Source organism: Alligator sinensis, unplaced genomic scaffold (genome assembly GCF_000455745.1).
Source record: "Alligator sinensis unplaced genomic scaffold, ASM45574v1 scaffold309_1, whole genome shotgun sequence".
Taxonomy (NCBI): domain Eukaryota; kingdom Metazoa; phylum Chordata; order Crocodylia; family Alligatoridae; genus Alligator; species Alligator sinensis.
Window position 1 is genome coordinate 110,154 of NW_005842080.1, and position 21,124 is coordinate 131,277.

At 38.7% G+C, this 21,124-nt stretch overlaps 1 protein-coding gene across 4 annotated transcripts in view; it reads right to left on the reverse strand.

The window, feature by feature from the left end:
* Positions 1 to 13: 13 nt before the first annotated feature.
* MASTL (microtubule associated serine/threonine kinase like) overlaps positions 14 to 21,124 on the reverse strand; it is a 29,384-nt gene continuing 8,273 nt past the window's right edge. For 2 of the 4 annotated variants that reach the window (XM_025204389.1, XM_025204390.1), the window contains exons 2-13: positions 19,841 to 19,978; positions 18,731 to 18,870; positions 17,856 to 17,944; positions 15,778 to 15,884; positions 14,965 to 15,106; positions 14,227 to 14,399; positions 11,671 to 12,891; positions 9,532 to 9,670; positions 7,783 to 7,797; positions 5,550 to 5,663; positions 5,350 to 5,451; positions 14 to 1,240 (exon numbers count right to left, since the gene is read on the reverse strand). In XM_025204389.1, the coding sequence (XP_025060174.1) occupies positions 1,083 to 1,240; positions 5,350 to 5,451; positions 5,550 to 5,663; positions 7,783 to 7,797; positions 9,532 to 9,670; positions 11,671 to 12,891; positions 14,227 to 14,399; positions 14,965 to 15,106; positions 15,778 to 15,884; positions 17,856 to 17,944; positions 18,731 to 18,870; positions 19,841 to 19,978 (2,538 nt within the window). In that variant the 3' untranslated portion in view covers positions 14 to 1,082. Of the gene's footprint in view, positions 1,241 to 5,349; positions 5,452 to 5,549; positions 5,664 to 7,782; positions 7,798 to 8,409; positions 8,671 to 9,531; positions 9,671 to 11,670; positions 12,892 to 14,226; positions 14,400 to 14,964; positions 15,107 to 15,777; positions 15,885 to 17,855; positions 17,945 to 18,730; positions 18,871 to 19,840; positions 19,979 to 21,124 lie in introns of those variants that run through there. The other 2 variants (XM_006023774.3, XR_003094106.1) reach the window with 2 other exon arrangements.

A 21,124-nucleotide genomic window follows, 5' to 3' on the forward strand; every position in this document is an offset into this window, starting at 1 on the left:
GTAGGGAAAAGAAGCAGTTTCAACAGCAGTAGAGACATTTAGCAGTAAGGGACAATAAGAAATATAACAGTAATCTCCACAATCTAACATTAAAATCAACATATAGTTTTAATATATTGGAAAAAATATAGGGCTTATCCCTCATTAAGCCCTAATTGAAATTCAAGTTTTACTGAATCTAATTTATGGTGAAGCTGTCAAATTAATCAATTTGAAATATAGACTTTAATTCATAGCATCTTCTTTTTCAGCAAATCCTGTTTTGATTGGCAAACATCATTTTTTATGGCACTACATGACATAGGAAAGAGGCCAAATACATGCACTTAGACTTTTCTATTAAAACAAATAATTGCTAAAATACACATGGTTTAATCCATCCTGCAACAACACATTCAGCATGACAATTTAAACAGCTTCCACAAGCTTTTATTCCCTGGCCCATTTAAGCTAGGAAAAGTGATACTGATAGTAAAAGTTCACTAAAGTTTCTAACACCAGTAACTCAGCAGCAGAACAGTCAATGTAAGTGACTTAACATTGTTAAAACATCTAGAAATTTCATCCCGTTTAAAGGACTAGCACCAAGGGATTAGGTGTTTTGACACTGCACTGAGAGAAACTTTGATTTCTCTATGCATCTTGAAACTGGTCCAACAATCACCAATCCCAAATGTGACTACTAATCTATTGAGCCACAATGGATAAATTAAATTTAAACAATTAAGCTACATTTATGTCCCCCTACTCTGCTCTATTTCATTGCAGAATAACCCACCACAAATTGAAAGTATTCCTCGGCAGCAGAAACGCCATGTGTGAAAGTGCCATTAACTTTACAAACATAATATTCAGACTTCTAAATAAGGTGCAGTAAGTAGGATAAATAAAAAAAGTCATTTGGAACTAATTACCTTTCTATACAGTAGTTTAGTTCTATAATAATGGACACAACAATTTAAAAGTAGACCGATTTTTTTTTTCCCCCTTAAAAGTACGCTTGATAAGAAAACCAAAACCAACCTACTGTTAAATGGGAAGATAGAAGTGTGCAAAACCATGGACAGAGTTTCATTTTCTTCTTATAAGCTAAATCCAGACACAGTTAGGTGCTGAGCATTATTCCTAGCTTCAAAGTAAGAAGTGTCCGTTTCATCATCTGGTTGAGGTATGAAAGGCATCGCTTGATTCTGCAGATTATCCCAGTCTACTCCTGCAAAAAGGGGGTGATGCTTCAGCTCTAAAATAAAATGTAGAGATAGATACATTAGGAGCATCTTCTAGTCATTCAGCCACGGCACTCACCTCCCAGTTGTCAGTAGTTCTGCTTAAGTGCATTGCCTTGGGAACAAGCGTCTTTATTAATAAGCATGCACTTACTGGCATACAATATAAATGTTTCTCTTTAACATGGTGTTATCAGTGCCATGCTATTAGCAGCTCCCAAACTGACTAGCCCAGCCCTTTGATGGGTCCATCTCTACGTCTACATGGTTAACAGGAGCACAGTTACATTATAAAATAGACAGTGGAGCTGAAAGATGTTATGTACTTGAGCAGAGTATGCTTCTAACCAATATGAATTTAACTGATGACTTATGATACAATCAATAGGAAAGATATTGGGAGTGGCATCATGTTATGCAATTAAACCAATTAGGCTGCAGACATTAAAAAAAAACAGAAACCAAAAAACTGCTCTTTGCCAGAAGCAGCAGTGCATTAATTCAGTTTGGCTCTGCAGCATCTGTAAAGATTGGGCACTTCAGCAGGACTTTTTGGCACTTTAAGCTAAAGCCAATTCAAACAATTATTCAATAAAAGCACCAAAAGAGCTCTGCTAAAGCACCCATTCTTTACAGATGTCAGATGAGCCAGGTTGAAGTAATGCACTGCCTCTTCTAGGTATGTGTGGGGCTTGGCACAGGAATGCACCAAGTTTAAAAGTACCAGTTTTGGGGGTTGTTTTATGTCTGCAAGCACCCTTACATACTTACTTGGCATGTATGCAGATGTTGTACACTTTATTTTACCTTTTTGGACATTCACATAAGCCCAAACTGGAAACAGCCTGCTACAGTGTCAACAGCTTCCAGTGAGGTCAGAGTATTGCCATGCAAACTAACCCCACAAGTTAGGTAAGAGTTATGACTACAACAGAGATGCTGGATGGTTGTATTAAAGATGATGCAATGACTATCACACAATAAGTAATTCCTTTCCTATTATAGATCACCTGTATAAGCAAACTAACCCTACTTGAAAATCTGGTTTGGTCAAGAAACCCTGAACAGGGGCTCCTTTTCCCTAGCTGCTGCAGGCAGGAAAACCGAGTCGGGTTACAAGATCCGATTATCTAGCAAGACTCCCTCCCCCACTTTGATTCCTTATCTGAGAAGAAATCTAGGAGCCTCTTCGCCCTCCTTCATGCAAAGTGCCTGCGAGTCATCCTGGAACACCATTCCCAGAAGGAGGATGGCTGTGCTGCTTTGGGCCCAAATTGCAAAATGCAAATTTCAGTGGAGGGTTCAAACGTGTGCTTGGCTCAGCAGAGGCCTTCTAAAGAGCAGTATCCACAGGCCAGTACAGAGGTCCACAGCTAACTGAAATGGGAATGGTAAGGGACAAAAGGACAGCTGGACTTAAATTTTCATACTCTTCTTCAGCAGAGGCTGCTGCTACAGGGCTGCAACAGTCAGGGTGGATAAAAAAATAATTAAAAAAAAAAAATCAATTAAAAAAAAGTCTTTTTTTGGTCTAATTTTTTTTTTTTTAAACCTATATAAAAGATTGTTTTATTTTAAGATATGTTAAAGGTCAAAGATATCATCATGGAATAGAGATTATAACTTCTAATTATATATTATTTGAGACAATATATTCATGTAATCTTTTTAGAAAAGTTTTATAAAAAAGTCACAACAGGCTATGGACTATATTAGGGGCTCAATCTTGTAGGGTTCCCAGAGACTTCTCTATAGATTAGTAAAGATTAAAGAAAACCACTCTATCCAGTAGGACTCAGTGCTCAGTCTAGAAGATCGCATCAAGCATCTCTATCATGCTTAGTTTCAGTTCTCAAGCTCTGGATTTGTCTCCAGAGATAACATCCTTGTTAACAGCAGTATATGGAGACGAGAAATAAAAGACCCGATTATCTACTCATCTGCCCTCTTGTCTGTGCACAAGTTTGCATACACAGAGTCAAACCCTTACCCCTCTAAAAGTACAAAGATTCAAGAAGTTAAATTAATAAAAGATAACAAACAACAAAAATGCACTTTTGTAGAAAACAGTTACTAAAATCGAGGCTTCCTGACCAGTGATTTAAATTGACTTGATTTAAAGCAAATCCACCCTGCTGCAACTGTAAGCACTCTGACCAGACTGCCAGCTGACCCAAGACACTGAAAAGGCCACCCAATACAAGCAATTAATGTTGCATGTTTTCCAAAACCCGTGAAAGTTAAAATGCATAAAGATTTATGGTAGGCACAATGTTAAAAAGGTGCTCTAAGCGAGAAGAGGAACTAGAAGATTTAGCATTTGTAAATGTCCCTTTGCTTTTGTGTTCGACTACAAATTATGTTCCCAAACATGTGACTATTAACGTGCAATGTGATCAGGTTGAAAACTAGCACCTTTATGTAATAAAAACTTGAGGGCTTTGCCTTACAGTTGGAAGTAAGAGAAATGCTTGGCTATGTTTTTTAAAAAGGATCATGAATGCCTCTCAGAGAGAGTACTACTGGCAATAGTCACTGATTTAGATGCATCAAGGAAAAACTTTGGACACTAGTTTCTTGCCAGCTGTTGCCTTACCTCTAACCTCTCCTGTATGGAAATATCATTGAGGCAACCCCTGACAATCAAATTCCTTCTGTCCTGGATAGGCCAGGTTCTTTGGGTAGATGTGATATCTTACCAGACCAACAGAGTAGTTGGAAAAATGTTCTTTGCAATCTTTTGGGTGCAATCACCCTTCTTCAGGCATAGGGAGTCTTTGCTGTTTTGAGATCTCAGAGGAATGAAAGAAGCTAAAAGTGTGACAGGATGTCAGTGAGAATGTAAATGGGTAGAAATGAGGAAAACCAAAAGGTAGAGAAGGGAAGGGAGGTTGGGAAACAGGGGGGGAAAAGAAGAGGTTGTCTGTGAAAAAGTAAATAGCTAGAAATTAGGAAGACAAAGGATAGAAAAGGGGCGGGGGTGGCAAAAGAGAAGTGTAAAAGGTCAGGTCTGGCAAGTACCTGGTGAATCAGATGTCAGGCAGGTTGTAATGTGTCATAAATCCAATATCCTGGAGACTCTTAGTTACAATGGTAGAGGATCTCAGAACCAGGACATAGACCAAAACACCCAAATATGGCTATCTTTCAGTGGCCATTAAAATAGCTAAAAGAATTGTTACAATCAGTCAGATAGGATGAGAGGAAAGTAGAGCTGAAAGGGACCATGCAGGTCATCTAGCTCAGCCTCCTGCTCAAGGCAGGACCATCCCTTTTCTTCATATTCAGACAATTGCAGGTAGTTCCTGGCATAAATTTATAGAATTTCACATTGGAAAGGACCAGTGTATCATCTCATCTGAGTTTGCATGCCATGGACCATTACATTTCACCCAGTTCCTCCAATAATGAGGCCAATAACTTCCGTTTGAGGAAGCATCCTCCAGGAAGGCATCCAGTCTTCATCTGAACACATCAAAAGATGGATAATTCACTATTTCCTTGGCTATTCAAATAGTTACCCTCAACTGTTGAAAAATCTATGCCTTATCTCTTGACTTATTCTGGCTTCAACTTTCATTTCTTATTACAAGTAATTACACAGTAGCTCCACCTCCTCCTGCCAGAGATCTCAAAGCCAAATGTTCCTCTGAGATTTCTCTCTCTCTTTAAAAGATTTATATAAGGCAATTAAGTGGGGTGCAATTAAGAAATTAAATGGGATACAAGACCAGTAATATGCTAGCAGGAGTTTAAGAAGTTTTTTATTAGGGAGGGGAAACCAGTTGGAAGCTAAGCATCTGTGGAGGAGTTAGACTGCACTTTGACAAGTCATATGACAAACATATTAAACAATCATAGTAAATAGTATGAACACAAAGCAAGGTCCAATTCAGTATTTGCTTTCCTATTCAAACAGTGCAAAGCCTTGCCATCTTGTCAGTTTGGAGATTATATAGGTAACAGTTAATACCAAGATGTGCGTTGTATTCTAGCTTCCATATGCCAAGTCCCACAGACAATAAAATAAGTCAGGTTGTCAAAATGTTAGTGGGGACAGTAACATTTCCACATATTCAATGTATTGCATGGAAAGCAAGAAACAAGTACAGTAAATACTAACCCTTTAGTCCAGCTCTCTTTGTAGTGTCAATAGTTAAAAGAATATCTATTGCATTTTGGGCATTCATGGATAACTTCTCTTCACCCTCAGGCCAAGGAATATCTACAAATAAAAAGAGATACAATTTGTCAGTAACTCAACCAATGCAGCAAACTCTTGAGTTCAGTTCTAGCGGGATGAATTACCTCTAGATGAATTACCTCTTTTCAAAATATTTTGGAAGACTTGTTGTGGTGTTTCATCATTAAAGGGTGGAATTCCTGTTAAAAACTCAAACAAACAAACTCCAAGAGCCCACCAATCTACTGCAGAACCTAAGTAAAGGAGAGAGCCAGGCAGTTAGCACAAAAAGGAATGTTGCTTAAGCTATATTTCAAACTATACTTTGAAGTCAATTACATCTGCAAATTACATTGCCTAAAACCAGACCTGAGCAGAAATTGAAAAAAAAAAAAAAAAGGAAGTTCTATAAAATTTCTTGGGAGGCAAGTATATTATGAAATATTCTGAGAATCTATTGAATTAGTAGGGGGTTTCAAATAGTTCATCAAAGGGCTTTATATTAAAAAAGGCTGTATATTTCTCCATGTTAATGCTCACAGCGATATTTACTGATAAATGATGGATGAGTGTACTGGAATAGCTTAACTGCCAGGTCTTGCACAATATAGTTGGTGCACTGACAGCAGTCTAGACTCACGAGAGGTGCTGTCTTGGGGCAAGAGAAAACTTGCAAAAGAACAATTTTTGTCTTCTGCAATTCAAGATGTGCTCATTTTATTCCCAAACAAACGATCAATTATTCTGCAAAACCTGAGATGTTGATATTTTCACTAACCTAAAACATTGTTCTGCCAAAATATCAAAGACTCTGCAAGCAGATTTCTGCTGACGAAGACAGTGGATTTACTTTATTTCACTAGGGCAATGTGAAATTATTTAGGCTCCTTTCTCATTTGTTTCTAAATAGTTCGTCCCCTCACACCCCAACACACAGCTTTTATCAAACAAATGCAGTCAACCCACTTAAGCAAGCAAAGCAGACCAGGCACCACTAGCCAGCTGCATGCATGCTGCGTTTTTTGCATCTTCAAGCCATGCCCACTCCATTCTGTAAAGAACCTACCATACACTTACTGCAAAAATTGGTTTGCACAAAAATCAAAGGTTGTCTTTTCCCTTAGTCTAACAAAAGAAGTAAACCCCAAATATTTGTACTAATTGTAAAAGCCTCTTTTTGTAGGTTGATCTTTAAGCTTTCCTAGATTTCTAAGCAGTTGTAGCTATAAATTAAACTAAACAGATGGGTGAAATTTAGTTTTCCCTACTCAATACAGCAATAAGAGTGCCTCACCCAGCTAAGCACATTAAAGCAGTGAAATGCCATCCAATAGACATATTTGGATGTTTCAAAAAAACCTTATGAACTTTAGTCAAAGTCTAATAAGATCACAACTCTAGTCCAAGTATTAAAGGAAAAGATTTCTGCAACTATTTATTCAAGACCTGGACAAATATGAATTATATCTTGGTGTTATCATATGCCTTCCCAAAAGGTAAGAAATTCTGTACAGATAGCCAAACACAGGGTCTTGAACATCCTACCCTTCCTAGCCATGTAAGATATTAAAAGCTGATCTAGAGGATAAAAGGTTTTAATCCATCTATTTATTCTGAGTGGGCACATCTACATGAGACACTACTGCACAGTAGACTAATCTACTGCATGGTAAAAAGTGTCACTGTCTACACATGTGCAACATTTACTGCGTAGGGATGGTGTCTCAGCCCTCATTTGGATCTGCCGATCAGGGTGCAGGGCTGGGAGGCAGGCAGCTGCCTAGGGCAGAGGACTGTTTCCCAAGCCCTGCCCCTGCCAATCGGAGCACAGGGTTTGGAGGCAGCTGCTTCTGAGATGGGACAGCTTCCCCTGCCCCCTGGAACCCAGGCCTGACCTCTGTGTCCCCTGCCAGCCAGGGGCTGGCACCTGGGGGAACCTGGAGCTCCTCCTGGCTGCTGTAGGGGAGTACATTAAGGCAGGAGTAGCCCTGCACAGCTGTGCTCTCAACGGGCGCATATGTAGACATGCTCTGCATCTTATTTTCCTGAGTGTCTTATTTTACTTATTTTTTCCATCTACTCCCCCTTTTACAGTTTCTGTATTTTGCTTCTTGTTAGCCAGAAAGTCTTGGAAAGTAGTATGCGATGACTGTAGCCCAAAAGGTGTAGATCTGGCTTCCAGTGACCTACAAACAGTACAACTGAAGCTTCTTAATAAGTTGGATCTCAAGAAATAATGCATTATTATCTGGTTCACTTATTGTATATGTAATTTTATATAGCAGTATCTTTACCGGAAAGTGTGATCTAGTTATACTTTGACTGCTCATAGTTTACTTGAACACTTTCTATAAAGTATTAGAGCAAACTCACCACAGGTCAGAATCCCTGTATATGAAAAAAATGAGTTAGGCATATTAAAATTACTGCAGAAGCCAATTCATCAATGTAAGAGTTATATTAAATATTATCAGTTTTGTTCATTGCTGGAGTAGCTTGTTCAGTTTGTTTCTGTGGCGCTTTCTGAGTCCCCTTAATCACACACAGATGGGTTTTTCTAAGAGTTGACATAAATGTGCTCGGAGAAAATTTGGAAAGGAACTAGAAATCTCTTAGCTGCACTCCTTAATGCACCCTCTACCTCAAAGCAGGATGGAGTTCATTAGTGACAGAGGCTTTCAAGTGAGTTGAGGCCTCCTGATGTTTGGGATAAAAGAACAATGCCTCTCAGATATGGGGTACTGGAAGGCTAACAATTTTACAGGTCAGTACCTTAAAGAAAATGCGTTTATTCCAAATTACAAAGCAGGTAAGTCTCAGTAACTGGTAAGCAACTGAAGCTGCCCTTTGCCAATTTTAGAATGTAAAATAGGACATAAATCTGTCTTCCTATTAGAAATCAATAAAAATCAGAACTTTTCAAAAAAAACAAAAAAAAAAAAGACATGTTCTATACATTTACAGTAACTTCAACAATTGAGGTAACTGATTTTAAATTACTTGGAGGACAGCCACTTTATAAACAAGACCATTTCCATGGGTCAAATCTGCGGGTGAAGCCCTAGTTCCATGAATGTGAATTTTGACATGGACTTCAATGAGGCTTGTCTTCATCTGGTTTCTGTTTCTGGGTCTACCACATACATCCTGAGTAAGCCATTCTATACCTCAGTTTCTCCATTTTTAAATGCTGTTGATTATACCTGGCAGTAGAGATGCAGCAGTTTAATGTAAGGTATATCAAGATTCTTAGCTGGAAGGCTGTGTGGAAGTAGAAGTGCAAGGTGTAATTCTATATTACGATTAAGTAAATGATGGCTTTTCTATTTACGTTACAGTTAAGTTATAAGACATTCTTTAACTTTGTCTTACTACATTTTAATACTTTTGTAAAATATAAAGTCCACTACTAAACCGTTAAGTAGCAAATTAAAACAACTTTCAGATCATCTCAAAATCCTGTGATACCATACCCTGGATTTTTTATACCATACCCTGGATTTTTAATTTGTTAATTTGCAAGATTTGCAATTTGCCTCTCAATTAGTCTTTCACTTCAGTCATCCATAGATCCATTATTACTGCCATTTAGTGTTTTCTATTTTATTTCCTTTACAAACATTTTCTAATCTGTTACCATTTTCTACCAAAACTATCTACCACAGCCAGCCAGTCTGAATATGAAATGGGAATGCTCCATTAAGTCAGTGGTATTTCTTTTTGAGCTCATAAATATCACAGATGAATTCAATCAACTTAAATAGAGAAGCTTATTAAAAATGTGACTTTATATTCAACAGTGCTTTTTAATATAAATATAATTTTTTACTATAAATAAAATTTTCAAAAGAAATGGCTAAAGCCAAGAATAAGGACAAACGTCAGTTATTTATAGGTCTTTTAGGGCCTCAAGAGGAAGACAAGGGTTTAGAGGCTTAAAACAGTTGAAGATTAAACTCCCATCTAGTTCAATGGGAACAGATGCCAGACACTGAAACCCTGTTAGAGATGGTTTTGCATCTTTAGACCCCTAAAGACCTTAAAAATCTGGTCTAAAGTGTCTACAGATTTGGAGTTCCAAATACTATCCACTTTCTTGCATTGCTAAAATGGTTTCCTTACCATGAGGCTTTGCTAACAGCAGTTCAGGTGCCAGGTAGTCTGGAGTTCCCAAAATACGTTCACCTTCCATGGGGGCAGCCCCTCTTCTTACACTCTTTGGAGTCCTATATGGTGTATCAGCATCTCCTCCGTGAGGCGTCTCATGCACATGATAAAAAGTTGCAAATGTCAAACACAGCCCATAGTGTACCCCTAGTAACAATACTGACTATAGCTACACTTACATCAAGCCTTTTGTTGCATGACTGTCTCAATCAAATCAAAGCATAAAGAGATGAGCAATGTCCATTCCTTCATTCTAAAAATTTTCTTTGGCCTCCTGCTCTTTTGTCATAAAACCAGAGAAAGTTATCTGAAAGAAATGCAAGACTAAATCTGCTTTTCTTACTGCCATTAAACTGTCTCCTCCAATTTTGCATCTTAAAGGTCATTTACCAAATGGATTGTTCAGATTCTAACCACTTTAGCAATATGCACTCAATATCTAGCTTCCTGATTCAAGCAAGTGTGTGTATTCAATATAATTTAACTGTAACTATAGTCTAAAAATCATCATCACCAAATTCCCTATGTCCTGCATGCCAGACTGAGTTTATAAACAAAGCTTTTGCTATTTAAACTACCAGCCCCACTGATTTAAGCCTGGAAGTCAAGCTGGATTCTTTCTGGCTTGCATGTTCACCTGCAATTATAATCTGCAGGCAGTTCTGTACCAGTTTAAACCTGTGTGATGCCTGCTCTCTATGGGATTAGACAACTGGAACTGAGGACATCCTTTGAAGGCAATGGGACTTCAACAAGTGCCCCCCAAAATGGTATTTTACTTGTTTTTGTACAGCTGCACCCTTGCTGAAAAGCTGCAGTGGTAATCTTTCTCTCTCCACTAAAGCATGTCAATGCAACCCTGTGTTGTTTACAGTTTCCTTTCACAGCACTTAACACTCACTTGATCTCCACCTTTGTTCTTGATGCAGTAGTCTAATACACTATACACAATCATATCAGCCACAATACCCACCACTATAGGGAGGTATACAGGTCCAATTTGATTATAAGTTGTATATTTAAAAAACAGTATTTTTTATAATAAAAGCATACACACATCTGTAACCATATTCACACGCTAAGCATAAGATCTTCTCAGACCATGCAAGTCCACAAGGGAAAAATCACCTGCTTCCCTGAACTACAGGGGCTGGGTCCAGCAAAGTTTCACAGTTGGTTTAATTCACAGTGAAGGAGTTTGTAATCTAAACACGGCTCTCTTTTCTAAAGAGAAAAATACCACCACTAGGCACTCAACGAATATGGTTAGAATTGCAAACACTTCTCTCCGAGTCAGCTGTATGTTCACTTCCTTTTCCAGCAAAGTTATTCAGTTAAGCTTCTGTGACACCTCAACAGCAATAACAGTGGACACCACAGACTGAAATGTGCTCTTTTTTTTTTTTTCCCCCCCCCGAACCTTTCCCTCCTCCCAGGTTCTTACTAAACGTAAGAACAGTTTCTCAAATCCAGACTGTGGAGTTACGTGTAAATTTAACAACAATAATTTTATTTTACATATATCAGTAGGCAACCACCTCACATCGTGTAGATTAGCCGTTCCCAACCTTGGGCCGCAACCAAAATGAGGGTTATGGGGGCAATGCTGGTGGTGCCACACACAAAGGACAAGCTGGGCTGCATGCCAGGAGCTCCCCCACTGCTCGGGCTGCTGCTGCCACGCACCGCTCCCAGCAGTGGGTTGCAGCAAAAAAAGATGGGGAAAAGAAAGCCTACTCAAGCAGGAAACCTAAGGACTCCTGGGATATCTGCCCAAAGAAAAAAAGTGTCTCAACGTTCCACAAGGGGGCAGCAAGATGAAAGTAACAGAATATTACCCTTTCTGTTTTGTGCTCTTCCAGTTTAAAAACAAACAATCATCCATTCCTTACAAAAGGGCAAGCCATGACAGCATTTGTTAGTGGCCAAATTATTGATGATGAGACTAAAAGGCAATTATTCTGGCAAGGCATATCTAAGACCTGGAATGCTGCCACATTATTTCAGTCTGCTTTTGCTTAACTTGCAGATGGCCGCATCAAATTCATTCAGTGCTCGTGTATATATCACTCTCAACAATACTTGGTCACATACCTGATAAGCCCTATATGATCTTCCTTTTTGTGCTGGTGTTATAGCCATGGGATAAGAGCCACTACAGGCAGGTGAAACATCCACTACATCTAAAGAAGCCATGCTAATTCTCGATGGCTCAGATGCATTGGACACATTAATTGGACTGTTATAACTTCGAAAAGCAACAACATTTTTTTTAAGGAGAGCCAATGTTTTCATCATCTCCTCTGAAGGAGAAGACACATCAATATGAGGTTCAGCTAAGCATTTTAGGTCAGTATCATGTTCATGTTGTAAAGGCTTGCTCTCCTGGATATGTTCTTCCTCACCTCTTGAAGTATCTTGGCAACATGGTGATGCTACTAACATGGCTTCAGTTTTTGACTCCTCAAAGGAAAGGTCTTTAATACTCTTATCCAGATCTGAAAGCTGCTTTTCTAAATGGCTCTCTGTAACAGACATCTCAGGGAGGGATACATCAGAGTCCACACTCAAGATTCCAAGAGGTTTCTCATCATCAGTACCTAAGAAACTAGAGTTCATATATTCCTTTTTATCATCTTTTTCATAATCTACATCCAAATCATGCATAAGGTTCTTTGCTATTAATGGTGTGGCTGATTTTTCTGATGTTTGCTGCCTACAGATAATGTCTTTAGCTTTTAATTCACCACTTTTACAGGTCTTCCACAGGCCTCCATCACTTGAAAGCATTAAGGACTGAATTTCTGTTGTTAAACCTGTGTTCTGGTTTTCCTGGTATTCTGAAATTTGACAACCACGTTTGTATTCGGCATTGCTTTTTTTGACTTGGTTAAGTTCTTGACAAGGACTGGTGTCAACTTGCTGAAAGCCTCTTTTTATACCTGGCTTTTCAAGAATATCCTCCTCTTTGATGGGATCAACCAACCATGAATGGGATGCTTTTGCTGTTTCCTTTGTCAAACCAGTTTTATCTGAAGCACACTTTTCTTCCCAAGCCTTATTTTCAGAAAGACATTTCCTGACTAGATCTTTCATGTCTACTGCTATCACAGCAGTGTCAATTATATCAGAATGCTCAATTCTTGCCTCATGCCTTTTGCCAGAGTCATTGCTACCAATTGGAGAGATAACAGACTCAAGTTCCTTTGTCTTTAACGTTTTAGCATCTTTGGCATGCAACAATTCCATATTAAGAAGCTTCTCCGATTCCTTATTTACTTTGCTTGTTGCAGAACATGATGCATCTTCAGTTCCCTGAGAACAAACACATTGACATATTTGAAAATATTAAGACTCCAGCTTATAAAAAAAGTAATTTTACTGCTGAGCTTGAAAAGTACTTTAATTCTATCACAATGAACAGCTCCAACTTGCCATACAATACAATAGTCTAAGACAGGGATAGGCAACAAATTTTTGCCAGAGTGCCGAAAGAACCACAATGTCTAGCTTGGAAGGTGCTGGAGTGCCAAAGCCTGAAGCAGCTGTTTGCAGCCTCCTGGCTGCAGCCGGCCCATGGAGCCCAGGCTGCTTCCAGCAGGGCTTGCAGCCTCCCAGCTGCCTAATGGGAGCAGCCTGGGCTCTGACTGGCAGCAGCTGCTTGGAGCCCGGGCTGGCGGTGGTGTGCTGAGCAAAATAGAAATGAGCTTTCTATTATGTCGGTGATGGAACAACTGTTACATAAAGAATCTATGTTTAAAGCGTGAGGATGAAAGATTACTGCAATTATACCAGGAGATTCTGCCATATTTAACTACATTATGATTTAATTCTTAGCACTAGAGAACAATTTCTAGGAGAAAACACAACTGGCCTATTATGTTTCATATACAGAAGTGATAAAAAGGAAAAAAGGCTGTTTTAATTTTAGGTAGCACAATAGTAAAGCAGTGCCTAAGAAGCCCAGTAAGTTAGAGTTCTGAGAATTCTGATTTTTACTTGACTAAGGAAAGGTTTGTGTTTTCTGTTCTTCCCCACACCTTTCATATTTGTCCATAAATGATTTCACCAACACTTTACAATGGGAGAAATGGTATTACATTTGTCTTAGCAATGCTTAGTAAATCACTGTCAATTCAGTGGCATGCCAAAAGAAAATAAGCCTTCACCTAAAAGTTAAGCTTCATGAATTCTTGTGCCTTGGCAAAAGGATGGTCAGGGTTGTTTGCCGCCTCCTTAGAGAAGTTGTGTGCTCTCTTTCTCCTTTGAAGGATCCCTTACTGCCTTCATATTTTGGGTAATAAAGCTAACACTCGCCTCACTCACTGTACAGCTGAGCAAAACCCAAAGTAAGGTTTTCCAGTCAGCAGACTACCCTCCAATCACATGGCTGCAGGCCAGTAAGGAGGTGGAATTTGATTTTCCTGCCCACTGTATAGCACAGGATAAGCATCTGACTGGGGAAAAAGCTGTCAGGGTCAAAGGTACCTTTAACTTGATGCAGATTGCATCCAGCTCATTTTCTCTCCAGTTTTGGAATAACTATGGCAGACCTCTGAAAAGCTGCATGATGATATCATTTGAACCCCCAAATTTGGGCAAGTAAACTATAAAAGTAAAATTATCATGAAGAATTGAAACAGTTCTGACCTCTGCATCTTTCTCCCACCTGGGACTGCTACAGCATTCCGATTCCAGACTGGACAGACGTGTGCGTGAGTGGCTACTGGCACTAGAGGTACCAAACCTTTTTCTAGCTTGAAGAAGAGATGGAGTTAAACTCCTCACTGGCATCCCAGGATTTAAGGCAGCAGTATCAAGACCTGCGAGAGAAAAAAAAACAAACCCCCGCCCCCAACAGTGCAAATTTTAAACAGCTCAACAGGATATTATGGTAGAGAACTGTTCTCATTACTTTTCCAATACGGTAAGTTCTGTCTGTTATAAAGAGGTCTGACTTACAAAATGACTTATAAAGTACATCAAAACTACAGTAATACTTGCAATTTATATTAGAAATATTAGGACTAATAGGTTAGGGAAAAAAAAAAAAAATCAAAGAACCAAAATAAAGCAATTTATATGTTAAGGCACTCAAAGTTATCTTAACTTTATTAGCACTGAAAACATGGTGCACAATTTTTTTGAATTATGGTTTCTTTGGAATTGAGGAAGAATACATCAGGAAAAATATTTGCATTGGAATCAGAACAAAACAAAAGACTACTGTTAATGACATATGTTGCTGGGTGCTCAGGTCTTTTAAATGAGGTGCTGCTCCATGACTGGACCATGATTTCAGTTGGTCAAATTAAAAAAAAAAAACAACCCCCCCCCAACCCCTTTTATGCTAATAGTGTTGCTTAGAACATTGTATGCTGTACTTACATGACTTGAGCTGTTTACTCGAAACAGGGGTATATTCCTTTTGACCCACAGAAGTGGAAGAAACTAATCCTTGAGAAAGTTGTGAAGTGTCAGACATGGAACTTGAGGTAGGTCCTTGCACCTTGCCTCCAATCGGGGTGTACTATCAAAAGCACAGAGACTTTATTTTAAAAAGTTAAAAACATCTGTACAAAGAAAGCATCTATGACTGTAAATATAGTTATTTATACTCAGCTGAATTATATAACTGCAGGTCAACTGAAGTTTCACTCCACACTTTTAAGAAACACATTCTTTTGTTTGGAGAAAGTCCAAGGTTACTTCTAGTACACTCAGACACTAGAAATCCAGTTAAAAGAAATCCTGGCTGTGCTTAGGTGACATGCAAAAAACCCCTTATTACTCCAGTGTTATTCAGTTTCTCTCACTGCCTTAAATCTAAAACACTTAGAGAAAACCAAGGACTTTTATAGACGTGCTCCAGAGGGAGGACAGGGGACAGACTTTAATTAGCACAGCTCTGAGAGCCATGCTAATTGAAAGCACCCAGAGCATCCTGTGCATCAGTGTCCCCATGCTGAAAAATGGCAGCAGGGCATTTTAAACTAAAGCTTGTCAAACATTACTCAAATGAGCTTTAGTTCAAAGCGCCCCGCCACCATTTTTCAGCGCTGTTATACATGGTGCTGGAGGCTGCTTGAGCACAGTAATTTCCACGCTCCAGCAGACTTGATTAACTGAGTCTGTTCCGACACGCTGGAATTACAGCCTCCCTGCATGTGTGTAAGCACCCCAAAATTCTAAATTACTTACAAAACCCAGAGAACTGATGAGAGACAACACCTGTCCTGGAGTACGTGAATAGTCTTGCTTCGGCTTTGCCATGGATGGTGTAGTTAGGATATCCATCATGTTTATCTCTATTGAAAGAATAACAAATTACTCCAGAAGGTCAGGTTTTTGTTTTGCCGTCGAATAAATTAAATATTTTGATCATTTACCAATGTAATATGCAAGAGCAATAAAAAAAATATTTAGCCTGGTTGATGTGCTGAGGATATGTACCAGTAGAGGCCACTACATACCAAATTGATAGATACTCCATTTAATTGTTTTCATACTCTATATTCTTACCTATGCCACACCATGACTTGCATTACTAATAAGATATTTAAAAACCCAATTTAAATTGCACTGTGCTGATTATATTTTGCATTTATTGTTATAAAAAAAATAAACCTGAAGACTTTTGTTTTCAGCTTCTTAATACTATACCACACAGTTGTCAAAACGACAAGCAAATGTTTATAACAACACAACTGGGGGGAAGGGGTGCATATGCATACAAAATCATGACACAAGAATAGCAATTAAAGATCCTAGGAATTCTGGGGTGGGGCAGCATTGAGGGGGGGTTTTTTGGACACACTACTCTAACCAGTGTGCAGTACTTCAATGCCTTGTACTTAAGTACTCTACAAGTAGTTTTAATAATGCTAGACTACCACCATTAGTAAGTAGTTTCCCATTAAGCTTGTAAAGTATGGGTCTCTGGAAGGAAAGACTGGAGGAAGATAGAAATTCCTGCCTTTAATAAAAAAACCCCAGCAAATCTGAAAAAGTTTTCTATGACGAGAACATTCAGGTTATAGTTAAGCACTGGAAAGATAGAAAATAAAGTTTGTACATACAACCTAACACCATTACTGAGTGCATATTTAAAGGGAATCAGTTAAAATTACATCCTATTTTACACATACAGCATGCAAAGTTTTTCTATAATCTTAAATATATGCATCTTCTAGACATTTTTTTTCTTCTATATTTACACTAATTCTACTGACAATGGTACAATACTGTGTGGAAGACAAGACTGTCAAAAACGTATTAAATTATCTATTAACATGGGCAACCTGTAGCATCTTTATTATGCAATGTTTCCTATGTGGTATGCTGTGCGGTTTACTGTGTACTTATCATGGTCTGCCTGGCATATATGGCTGACTAGCAATATACAGTATTTAAAGTTGTAAAAGAAAGCTATATCACCTGAAAGAATAGCTTCATCTAAGACAATAAATACATAAGAGGAAGCGGCAGCACAAGAGACCCCACTTCAGAATTAGGTTAGATGCATCAAGACATGAACCCTTCAAATTAACATTAACAATTTAAGTTAAGCATAGAATAATTCCTGGAATATATATAACACCATCTGTGCACACAATGCTTTAGAGAGAAAACATTCCCCATTCACAAAACTGAGTAAGGAAATACTGTTGCTTTTAACAAAACCTTTTGCTGTTTGACTAGCATGTGGTGCAGTGCAGGTTACAGTTGGGTATATTGCCTTGTACAGTGCCCTGCTCATCAAGACCCTGATTTTATTTATGGATCCTGTGTGTCACTGGAATGTAAAATGATTTTCAGAAGCATACTAGACGAGTAGTGCTCAATCTTTTGGCCCCATGGCAAGGGCCAGCCTGTGAGCCAGATCAGGCCCTGCATGTTAGGATCAGGCTTGTGCTGCCTCCACCTGGACTTGTTTAGCCCTGTGCCTCTCTGCACCACTCTGCTTGGCCCTGCCCTGCTGTGCCCCAATTGGCCCCACTCAGCTCTGCACCACCCCACAGTACCAATTGGGCACACTCAGCCCTGCACTGTTCCATCTGGCCCTGTGCACTCAATCCAGAGTGCAGGGCTATGCTCACCAGTCTGTAGGGCTCTCCTCAGGTCCTGAAATTTGACAACAGGGGAGTGGCAGTCAGTTACTAACTGGGGAGCCCCATGGAGTGGACTCTGTGGGCCTGATCTGGCCTGTGGGCCGAGGGTTGAGCACCTCTGTACTAAAATATACTACTTGGGCAACAGCCTATTTTTATGCATCTCACCTCTGTTCAGAGTAACCCTGGAGAGCCCGAAGTCTGTCAATTTTACATGGCCCTCATTGGAAATCAGCATATTATCTGGCTTCAGGTCCCTGAAGATGGAGATAATGGAATAACATTGGTCAAATTAGCATCACAGAGAAAGAGGAGATTGCAATAAGCAGAAAAAAGAACTCAGAACCAAAGATAAAGCTATTTATAGTGCTCTGTAATCAATAAAAGGAGACCATCCTTGCTTAATCCAGATTATAGAAATGTCAAATGCCAGAAATAAGTGCCATAAAGAACATATCAGACTCCATTACGCCACCATGCATGGCACAAGACTTCCATGTCTCAAAATCTGAGTGTGTTCTCTATCCTCCTTGCTTTGCCCCCCTCCCCACCCCAAAGTAAAATACAGACTGAGAACTGGCATTCTACCAAGAACAAGCTCCAGTGTAAAGGTAGCCTGAACTATCTGAAATAAAATGAGGAAGGAAATGAACCCTGTAGCTTTATCTCACAAAAATGAGTGGTGGTTGGGACCCTTTGTGGGAGGGAAGGATATAGAGCATGTAAAGCAAATGACCAGGCTCTGGCTAAATGACTTTGGGATCACCCTCATGGGGCTCAGTCACTCTACAGAGGGATCCATGTACTCAAAAAAGAATTCTGGATTTTATTCCCTAATGATTACAGACTCTTTTGTCTCCCTTTCTGCTCCTGCCCTACCAGCTTGCAAGGCTAAAGTTTGCAGAGCTCTAAAAATAAAGATATTAAGTCAGTCCTTAACGACATAAATTTTCTGCATTCTTATACCATACCCAGTTTTAAAACTTCCCATGGAAATAAAACCAACCCCCACCCCCCCCATAAATCTACATAGTGGGCTTTACCTATGGATTATCCCATGCCTGTGAAGATAATCAAGAGCCAGGGCCGCTTCAGAAATATACTTTACTGCCATTTCTTCATCAAAATATCCATATATGTGTAGAAGAGATTTGACATCTCCACCAATAAGATATTCCATCACCTGCCACATTGAAAGGTTTCATTTTTTAATCCAAAATATTTTTCAGTATCCCAAATTATTAATCTAAAGCTGCACACAACTATGAATCAAATTTTCTTTTTAAAAAATCATTTTGCAAGGAGTAAGATTAGTAGGTAGCTTTCCTGTGGTAACTTAAACTATTTCCAAGATTGGTTACATCAGCAATATTTAATGACTTTCCTTTCTATTTACAAACAGTTAAGACTCCAGATGACAACAAGGTCAATTAAGATTTCCTTGGATACAGAGCTCATGTGTGTGCAGGATTTTTTAAATTTGTATGCCCAATCTACTTTCTCCTGACAAACTATGCTAATTGCATGATCAAATATTCAGAACTGGGTGGGAATTTTTAGAAATCTACACATTCTGAATTGACAATTTCTCTAGACATTGTAATGTTTCTATTCACAGTCTGACAATTTGGGCTTCATATTGCCTTGGCAACATCAGAGCAACACAGTGATCTAGAAGTTAGTCTGAGGATGAACCCAGGGCTATGCGGTGGGGGGAGATTTACTTCCCATATAGCCCATCTCACTCCATGCACCTGAAACAATAGCACAAAAACCATATACATTTTCTCATCGGTGATCTATACATGTTTTTCAAGGCGCACACAGTTGCAAATTCCCCAGACTGATCACATACATTTTTTCTTTATTTTCATTTTGCACCAAAAAACAATGCTAGGCATTCTTAACCAGGTTAATTATCTAGAAATATAGCATTGATGGTAAGGGGTAGGGGGACTGGAATATAAATACAAGGGAGGAGTTAAAAAGGGAAAAGAAGATAGTAATCCCACCCAACTATTTTGGTTAAGAACTCATTTTGGATGAAAAAGTTAATCCCTTATTGCCAGAAGATATTTTCAAACAGTGATTCTTTAATTCCGCACTATATTTTCAAGACTACAGTAAAGCTCCATAGCCCTTTATTTACTCACCAAGTAGATGTTATTAGCTGACTGAAGTGAGTAATATAAGTGCACAACAAAGGGGCTTTTGCTGAGAGCCAAAGCATCTCTCTCTGCCTGGACCTGGTGAACCATGTTTTTATTGATCATATCTGCTTTTTTGACTACCTGAAAAAACAAAGTAGACATTCATTCAGGATAATATTCATCTTCAAGAACACATGCATTGCAACAGCACAAATGAGAATAGTTAGTTTCCTACATTAACTCTTCACCAACTCACTGAGGCCCATGCTCCATGCCCCATTAGAACAGCTAAAACTACATTGTATAGATTACCCTCATGTTGGGAGGGGGAGTATAGTTTTGTATATGGCCACCTATCTGAGAGGCAAAAAGTAATTCTGCAATATTAAAAAGTGGTTTATACATTCGTTTCTCAAATTAGTTTATTAATAATCCAAGAAACAAATTGCATATACATATACATGTTATTGCACATGCCAAAAGAACCTTAAGTGCTGTTCACCAATATTTGCCCACCATATGGAAGCAGCAGGCTTAACACAAACAACTATTACAAGAGCAAGTTTATTAAGGAATCATGATCAGGAATACTTTTAAAAAACTCTGAGAAGCACAACAGATACTGCCTGGAATGCCTTGACCTATTTCCTAATTTAATGTTTTAATAAAAGGTGTTAATAGAATTTTTGTGCATAATTATTTTTTCAAAAGGAGGCAAGATCAATAAGACTATACTTCTCAAAAACATATGACAAAGTTTAGTTAGAACGAAGAGTCTTCAGAAGACAAACATTTTTCAGCTTGCATAACCAATGAATCCTGTGTTGAAGTGGCTTCAGTGAATTCTAAAGATTGCTTTTATGGCACTATTTTTATTTGCAAGATTGCTTATTACAAAAAAAACTGTTCTTTTAAATTTAACTTCCGATACAAGGTAGCACTCTGAATGCCATTAAACTACAAAATAGTTAAATACTTACTTAAGAGTGACTAATTTCTGCTTATACAAGAAAAACAGTTACGTCAAATTCACAATCAAGTTACCTAACAAGTACTGGTCCCCTCAGGGGAGCAGAGGAGGGAGAAGCCTTAGTAAATTTAAGCAGCTCACAGTAGAAAAAAAACCAAACCCATCTCTTACTTGTGACCTTTCGTAACAATACCATTTTGAATCAAATGTGTCCGTTGGTTGTGCCACCTATTGTTATTGTCCACCAAAGAATACTGACAAGGTGTTACCATATTGGGACTAACATACTTTTAGGCTTAATCTGCTAGTGGTGCTAA